This window comes from Centropristis striata, chromosome 2 (genome assembly GCF_030273125.1).
Source record: "Centropristis striata isolate RG_2023a ecotype Rhode Island chromosome 2, C.striata_1.0, whole genome shotgun sequence".
Taxonomy (NCBI): Eukaryota; Metazoa; Chordata; class Actinopteri; order Perciformes; family Serranidae; genus Centropristis; species Centropristis striata.
In genome coordinates this window covers 32,512,671-32,522,031 of record NC_081518.1, presented here as the reverse complement: position 1 = coordinate 32,522,031, position 9,361 = coordinate 32,512,671, and the positions used below count along the sequence as shown (strand labels likewise).

General features: G+C 41.2%; 1 protein-coding gene across 1 annotated transcript; it reads right to left on the bottom strand.

Annotated features, from left to right (window-relative positions):
* Positions 1–316: 316 nt before the first annotated feature.
* Positions 317–3,368, bottom strand: si:ch73-167i17.6 (regulator of G-protein signaling 9-binding protein). The gene has a single exon (XM_059355847.1). It carries the CDS (start codon positions 2,321–2,323, stop codon positions 1,583–1,585), a length of 741 nt encoding a protein of 246 aa, XP_059211830.1. The 5' UTR covers positions 2,324–3,368; the 3' UTR covers positions 317–1,582.
* Between the last annotated feature and the right edge of the window lie 5,993 nt (positions 3,369–9,361).

Genomic DNA, 9,361 nt, shown 5'->3' with positions numbered 1-9,361 from the left:
CCGACAGAGAGATTTGTTTCAATTAAATAGTTGCAGGAAGAAATTAAATGTTGAGATTTGAACATTGACAATTATTGTGACCCAAAATTTTGAATAATTAGATTTTTTCCACCATGACATTGTGTGTAAGTATGAGCTGCTCTATTAGATTACTGTGGGGAAAAGAAGTTACAACAGGGAAAGTAAGGAGTGAAACAAAATGTATCTGCCCACTGAAATTGCATCTTTTTAGCTTTGTAACACCCTAATAAAATAAAGGAAGCATTGGCTCTGTCAGAGCTTTTTTAATTTCCCATTCTTGTTTATTCTTTGAATAATTCATAGCAAGGCAGTCAGACTGATGTTGTGTGAACTAACATCTCTCTAGTCATTGTTTTTATATCAGTCCTTGGTCTTTGCCAGTGTGCTTGCCCTCCTTAACTTAGAGCCAGCAGAGGCTTTGGCATTGGCACCCATCACCTCCAACTTCCAAGAATACTTTCAAAGACTCTTACAACTAAAACCATTAGGGAGTTAAAGCATCTGTTTTAGTCTCCTTTTCATTTTAAATCAAGCACCATTTTAAACCCAAGGTGGTGACGTCTAAGATACTAATCCTCTGCTTAAAATAAATCAGTGAACATCTCATGTATGTGTGTCAAGCTTTGCAGCGATTACAAACTGGGCTCATGCAAAAACCATTAGACCAAAAATTGCTTTTCCATTGCTTGTGAAACATCAGGGAGCTATGTTTCTTCAAAGCATATGTGTGTTTCAAAATTTTATTATAATAAATATACTTATGTATGTTATGTACATTATCTGACACAGAAATATGTATGTACAAACCCTCTATTCACACGTTGCATTGTATACATTCAGCACTGTTTGCAAGAAAAATACCCTGAAAAGAAACATGAACAGGCAGTGAACGGGTGCATTATTTAAAAGACTGTGGCTGTCTCTTCAGTCCCCAAGGCTCTTATGAAGCACATTGTGATTTGATGCAATGAAATTAGATGCAGGCCTACAATCTGACTACACAGATTCAGTGATGTATTAAAACTGTGCTAAAAGGAGTGTGGAACAGTGCAGACTGGCTCTATTACTTCCCATACAACATGACCTTACACTTCTCTGACTAACCCCCCCCTTGCTTGAATGGAAACACATCTGACTTTTGCTCTGAATTCATAAAGCATCAATCAGCAGAACATCAAGGGGAAATACTTAACAGTAGGCTACATTTACGCTTGAGCTTTTCCTCCACTAATCCACTTGGATTACGTGTTGGTTGTATCATCCTGATGGCCAGACACTGTCACGTAATTTTTTTCCTCCTCTTCCAAAAATACACGACCCCTTGGCCCCTGGAAATACTTGTGTTGTTCTACTTTCTATCTAGTGCAACTTCCAAACTCCACCGAATACATTCACAATTCCAAAAAATATGAATAAATTCATGTGTCCAATATTTTTCAGCCTCTTAATGTTAAAAAAAAAAAGCTCTTTTCTGTGGAGATGCTGGCTCTTGTTACCACGGCGATGCGCCCGTGGGCAGCCGCGCAAGGTGTCTATCGGGCTGTTCACTCACTCAGTCAGTTCAGGACATATTGATGACCAAATATCCTAAAACCACAGCGACCGCAACGATGACTAAGAATACAAACACAGCGCAGATGGAGGCAAAGCCAGCATCCCTGTTGCCTCCTCCCTCCTCCTCTTTGGGCTCCTCTTCGCAGATGGAGATGACACCCACGGAGGAATTTCCTACACTCATGTTGGACTTGAGCTCCGCGCCCGCCTCCTGCTTTGCCTCCACCGCCCACGGCGCCACCTGCACCTTCAGCTCCATCTCCTCCATCATCTGGCTCACCTGGGAGATCTCGGACTGCAGGTCCCTGAGGTCCGCCGTGTCGATGTTGCTGTCCGCCTCGTACTTCATGTTCTGCACGCTCATGGCGCGGGCCGCCACGGTGGTGGTGCTGCCCGTCATTCCCGTCTGGATGAGGTGTCTCGTCGGCACCTTGAGGGGGAAATCCTGCCCTATCTCCAGGGAGCGCTTCATGTCCACCTCCAGGAGATCCATGCTGCTGGAGAACAGCACCCATAGGCGCTCATACTCGGCCCGGTCCTCTTTGCTGATGGTCTTGTCTTTGAGCAGAGAGGTCAGTTTAGTCCTGTTGGCCACGGCCAGCTCCTGGGCCTTTTTGCGGGTCCTCTTCAGCTCCTCTCGCAGGTTTTGCGAGTCCGAGGTGCTGCCCAGGGCGATCACCAAATGCCTGTAGCAAGCGGTCACTTTGTTCAAAGCGTCCAGCATTGTTTTGCACTCATCTTTCCCCATGACTGAAAAAATAAATAAATCCACGCGCAGAAAAATATAAAATAATAAAGAAAAAAGATTTAAGAGGAATAGCGAGCTGTTAGTGACGGTGCTTCATCCACTGTCCTTAGTTTAGTTTCAACAGGAGCACTCCCCCAGCTCTACAAATCCCCTCAACGCACTAGTCAGAGCAAATTCCTCTCTATCCATGCTCCTTCCTGTCTGCAAGCAGCCACAGAGAGCGGCTTAGATATTAATGCGTCCGTAAATGGCTTTAGGCTACCTTCCCCACTCGAGATCAGACAGCACCGGAGCACCTCTCGTGCAGGGCGGATGCTGAATGAATGTGAAACAATCCAACCTCCCCTTTTTTCTTTTTCTTTTTTTTAAATGAGATACAGTTTCAGCTACAGGTGTCACAACATCCGCTTAAATGCCGTTTGTGGAAGCGCCTTTCCTCGTCAGCAGCTTAAAATAAAGTCCCTTAATGTTTAGAGATGATGCGCAGCTGGAAGTTCACAGGGAGTTAAATAGAGAAAGCGGCTTCAAAGCGTCCATAATAAAGACACAAGCTGAGCCATACTGTTTTGGTTTTGTTTGTGTTTTAATAGGGAGCTGTCCGCTTCAGCACCCAATCGATGATGTTTAAATAGCCTACCAGTAAGCGCCCTGTCAGGTCACGTGTGCGCACTAAACACAGCCATGCAGGCAGAGGGAAACAAAGCAGCTGCGCTCCCATTGGTTTGGTCACACAAGCGTTCTGGTTTAAATGCATCCTGTCATTGGATACTCTGTCCCTAATGTGGGCAGTGCTTTGATGTCTATCAGCAGGGATGTCAAATCACAGAGCCCTAACTTATCTGCCCCTATCTGCCATTTGTCATCAGGATCTGTGCATGTGCTGCCAGCTGCATTCATGGAGACAAGTGAAGCAGTGGCTGGTGATTGATAAGATAGCATTCTTTTAAAAACAGCACTGGAAGAGCAAGTGGGTTTACCTGGTTGATCATTCAGACCATCCTACCCCTGCTTAGTAAAGATGACATGCACAGCAGTGTGGAGAACTGATAACAAATGTGTGCACATATTGATGTCTTGCATACCTCACAGTTAGTTATACATAGACCTAGCTGCACAGTGGCCAGGGAGGATGCCAGTTGTTGCCCACAGTGTTGGTTGGATAATGTGTTGTTTACCTACTTGGCTCCTGCTGTGTTGAGAGGTGAGAGGCAGATAAAGCCGTGCAGTGTTTGCCAGGTTTGCTCTTTTTGCATTATTGAGGCGGATGGGGCCTAATGATGCACTGACTGAAGTGTAAAGCTAATGGACTGAAGTGCAGAGGATGATAGAGGAACTGAGAGAGAGGAATATTGTTTGCTTTACTGTAGCGTAAGAACTATTCGATCTATTCCAGTTGAAAACACCTGGATTGTAATGTGGAGTTTTGAAGTGAAGTGCTTGGATTTGTTGCCCTTCTGTATAATGCTGTCATGAAACATAATTTTGGTTGTTTATAGCACTTTATCATTTAATTGGTGTGATGAATAAGTGAAATATTCAGTATACTGCAAGTGCTGTCAATACTAAAATACATTAAAATACTTAAAAGTGCTTGACTCTGGAAAAGGTGTTGGCGCCCAGAAAAAAATGCATTATTTCGGATGCACTAACATATATAACTCCCTATTTGCTAATATGTTTTTTTCACTGTGCTCTATGATATATTTGAACTGTTGGTATTCATGCTGGTGATGTCTGACTGATAACAAATATCTGTCCTGAGCCAGATGTTTTGTTAAGATCTTGGCGAATGGATCATCTCCCCTTTGAATATGTTTCCATGGCAACCTCTCACCTCTTGACAAGCAGTCTTTAGTAATTTTTCCCACACGGTATTCAATTACTGCCAGCACAGTAAACTGTCTACAGTCATTGTCAATCTCCATCATGTACGTTGCTGCTAGAATTACAGTTAAACTTTTGTCAAACGAAAGACGAAAGAAGTCAGATTATTTGCACATCATGATGATGTGATTCAAGGGTCTTTTGAGATCTTTTTTTTCTTTGAATAGAGAAGATTTCCATCCATCCATCCATTATCATTAACCGCTTATCCGCAATCGGGTCGCGGGGGGCTGGAGCCTATCCCCGCTGACATTGGGCGAGAGGCGGGGTACAAACTGGACAGGTCACCAGACTATCGCAGGGCCAACATGTAGAGACAGACAATCAGGCTCTCATTCACACCTACGGGCAATTTAGAGTCACCAATTTAACTTAAGTGCATGTTTTTGGACTGCCCTAGGGAAGATTTCCATTTAAAAATTTTATGATTTGAATTTCATAGATCTATGACTTTTTTGTGAATGAGCACTTGATGGTCATTGAATGTTTTGTAGCCTGGTGTATGAAAAAAAAAAACACACAATTTTTGACAAAAAACATTCAGCAAGTTATTCAAATCCTGAATTAACGAACGCAGAAACTTGGTCAAAGTCCATAAGAAACAGACGGCCCGTGGCCTAAATTTAGATTACTACAAACTTGGGATTTTCTTTCTGTTCAATCTCTTCTTGTAAAGAGGATGTGTTGTCTGTCTATCTGTCTCCTATAATAAGATTACTGATAAGCTAGTCTGTTAGTTTCAAGTGTTCGGATAAGTCATGCTGCAGTCTGATTTCTCTCAGAATGGACACATTGTAAGAGGCTTTGTGGTTTGATAACGCAGAGAAGATTAACAAGACAGTGTGGAACTTTTTATATGATGAATGTATTACACTGACTGCTCAAAGAGGAAATAAAAAATGTGTTGCTACATCCATTTTATGAATATTTGGCCTGTGGTTTCAAATAAAAAGCCATATTTCTTTTTTGTGTTTTAAGAATTCCTGACAGTGTTCTACTAAGATCATTAACATTAAAGATCTGTTTTTTTTTATTCTTGGTCAGTTTGTAACTTGATATATTAGCAAGGCTTTGATAAAAAATAAAGTAAGTGAGGACCAAAACCAAACATTAATCATGTATATCGTGTCTAAATAATTCATGTTGCCATTTAAAACATAGCAGACCAAAAAATCTGTGTAATGTTTTACATTGTGATTGATTTTAGAGAACACACACATTGTGTACAGTATGTTATTGTTAATACTTCCTGTGCATCAACCATTATTTACAGTCCGCAACCTAACTACTTCATCAATGCTCTGTGTAGGTGTTTTAGGTCCAGACAACATTTGGGCTCTAACATCTCTATAAAAAGTACACAAATAAAATTCTACAAATATATGAGCTTTTGTCACCTGGGCTGTTGGTTTGTCAGGTCTTTTTCCTTTTCAAAAACATTTCCTTTTTTGTGAGTTAGCACTAGCTAGGTAGATACTAGCAAGCAAGCTAAATTTGAGGAGCACAGCAGCTTCATGGCATGTGCAGACTGTTAGCAGGTCTACACTGACAGCTTCAACATGATGAATGATGATTTGACTGGCAGGCAATTTGAAAAAAAGTTATAATAATGATAACAATACAAGCCTTTTTCCAAAAGAAATGTGATTGTTTACTAATCCTTTGTGACACACTGTATATTCAATTGGAAACTGTAGAAAGACAATATGTTTTATGTTCAAACTGCTTAACTTTTGTTTATGTAAATATACACTCTGAATTCTGTATTTAATTAATTCTGTTTATATTTACATTACAGCATATGAAATATTTGGGAATCTGGGATAAGTATCTATTTATTTATGTATAATATTTAAATGTATATTTATATATACATGTATTATCTCTCCAATTTGCCTCTGGTGGCCCCCTCTTTGCAAATCACTGTTCTGGATTATACTATATACAAAACAACTGACATGACAAACGACAGCAAACTCTCCTGATAATAAGAATACATGGCATGCTGGGCTGAGATATGTGATTACCTAAATCTTGGAATTAAAGTGAAAGATGAGCAAAAACATCCCCAGGTTCAGGAGGTAAAGATGAAGAGGATGCCAGAAGAGAGGGAAAAACTTGGTATAGGGCAGTTTTTAAATGATGCTATAAATGATCTACAAACACTATAATCCAGATTAACAGGTTCCTAAAGGTCCTGGGATTAGCAATATAATGCCCTCTAATGTATCTTTTAATGGAGGCTGTTCTCTGTCTCTCATGCATTTTAATCATATGGAATCAATGTTTTAGGCAGGAAATGGAACCTGCTGGCACTCACCACACTTTGCGTGAGATAATAGTCAAAAGGGCACAGACATAAAGATGTTTTCCCTCAATAGTGCCCTGCGCAAACACATTAGAAAAACTCTTAAATAACCTCTGTCAGCTCTCTCCTATAATCCCAGTAAAAAGCTCTGCACTGACAGCTCTTTTCTCCAGCTTTCTAGAGAAGGCCCACACAAACTTTTGGCTGGTGCAAAATGTATCTGTTTTATAAAAGGTTTATTGGATTTTTAATATGATAATATGTGTCTTTTTGTGTGGGAAAAAAATGTAGCACCCGAAGAAAACCCATATAAACCCAGGGGAGAACAAAGAACCTCCTCAGAGAAAATTCTGTGAAGTACTGTATCTTCTTGCTGTGAGGCAGTAGTAACCGCCAACCACTGAGCCACTGTGTGGTCAGAATATCATCTCCTAAAATCCTGTTGAACACTGCTCTTTTGACTCCACCAAGTTTGACATAGTACTTAGCGATGCCCACGTCTGAGATAAAGTGTTTGGAACAGGATTAGCACTCTTTGTTGCCCTAATCTGACACGATCACGAAAAGCTAACTTGATGTCTTGTTACTAGTGTTGAAAAAAATCCCTTAAAAGCCAAAGATTACTTAGGCCTCAGATTTAGATTTGGAAGCACGTTGTTTTTAAGTGGTTTGGGACGGCCCGGGTTAGCAGAGGGGCAGGCGAGTGAGGGAGCCCAGAGATGGAGGCTGTTTGTGGAAGTATGAGGAAGATTCAGTCAGTTAGAAACAGAGGTAGAGCGCCGAGGGGTGAGGGAGAGAGAGAGGGGGCGAGTGAGAAAGAGGAAGTCTATCTTTGTTGAATTATTGATGGACCTCATCCACCATGTGGTCTCTTACACGGCGCAGCATGCAGCAGTGGGGTGAACCGTGAGTCACGCCTCAACTCCATGAAGGTCCAGGCTTAGAAGGATCTCCACTCAACCATGACTTACACACACACACACACACACACACACACACAATTCCCTATGAAAAAAAGCTAAGCTTACCTTAAAAGCCCTCATATAAACTTTGTATTGATCTCCGCAAATGTGATTCAGCACTTAGGAAGGGTGGATGAGTAAGTTTGTATGTGTGTGTGTGTGTGTGTGTGTGTGTGTGTGTCGTGTGTTCCTGACTAAAGACCAATTATGTTGAGATGGCTTCTCCAATTGAAGACATAAGGCACTGCCCCAATTACCCCTTTGCTAAGTCCACCCTGCCTTGGTTACTGGTGCCAAGCCTGACTTTCGCACCAGGCATATCAGTATTCATCGACGTCAGTGAGATTAATTCCAAAAGAATAATTTCTGGAATAATAGTTCCAAAATATCAGAGCCCTCATATGATATAATATGTGAGGGCTACATTTATGATAATTTCTCAGCACTAGATTACTGTGAATGGAAAGGACAGTAAAGTCAATGGAAAAGCTTCAATGCAAGTATATCACACCTGACGTCTTGAAAGCATAGAGTGTAAAGAGATGAATGGCCTTACAGCTCCCAAAAGTGAGGCCAAAACCTCTAGAGTGCCCCCTTGTGGCTGGCTGCATAATAGGCTGTATACCCTGCACCCAATGTTAGCAGATGGGACATAGGCCAAACATGTCATACTCATTTTTCCAAAAGATAGTTTCTGTCATTTAAGTTAGTTGTCACGCTGATGTTTGTTCAAGTCTTCATTTTCATGTTTTGATTCGTTATTTGATGCTTAAAAATGGGGGTGTAATAACACGACTGACAACTTGCAGCTGTTTTAGGGTCGTGGACTTGAGTCCATGGCTCACTACTGTACAGACCCGCCTCCAAATGACGGCATGAATGCAAGATGATAGCTCCCGTATTGAGGATATTTTGGCTTAGTGTTATGTGAATGGAAACACATCCAACGTCACTCTTCTAATTCAACCACCTGCCACAAAACAAATTCACGTATAGCCAAAATGCCGAACTAAATTTATTCTCTTTCAGTCTGAGAAGTGGCATGGAGTGGACACTGAATTGTGTACTTTTCTTTTTTAATTGAGCCTGGATTTCCTCAGTAAGAGTGGACTAAGGCTCTCTAGTGTGTTACATTATTAAATATGCTTTCTATGCCAATTTAACTGTAAATACGTTTCTGGTAAATTCATGCATAAATGAGGACAGCTCAGACTGTTTAACTGACTGTACCTGTACTGCAGCAGTACTGAGATTATGGATTTTTTGGTACATAGAATGGTTGAATGGCTTTCAAAATCAATCAAATCAAATCAAACCAAAATTACTTTATTTATCCCCAAGGGGAAATTCAGTTGGTCTGGTAACTCTGGAAGAATGAGACAGCCTGATGGCTGTAGGAGCGAAGGATCTTTTTTATCTCTCCGAACTGCAACAGAGAGAGAGGAGCCGTCCACTGCTGTTTTTTTGGTCCATAAAAGTGTTGTTTAGCGGATGATCTGGGTATTTCAAGATGGCCTCGACCATCTTGACAGTGCATTTCTCCACCACCTCCTCCAGTGTGTCCAAACTTGCTCCAACCACAGAGCCAGCTCTTTTGACCAGTCTGTCCAACCGCCTTGCATCTCTCTGCAGCATAAAACAACACACTTGCCACCACAGACTGATAAAACATCTGCAGCATCTTACTACAGATGTCAAGAGATCTTAAATTCCTTAAGAAAAAGAGGCGGCTCTGCCCCTTTTTGTAGAGAGTGTCTGTGTTTAGGGACCAGTCCAACTTATTATCCAGGTATACACCTAGATACTTAAAGAGATATTCACTGGCTGAAGAGGGGGCTTGAACCTGCGGAAATCTATGATCATTTCCTTAGTATTTGAGACGTT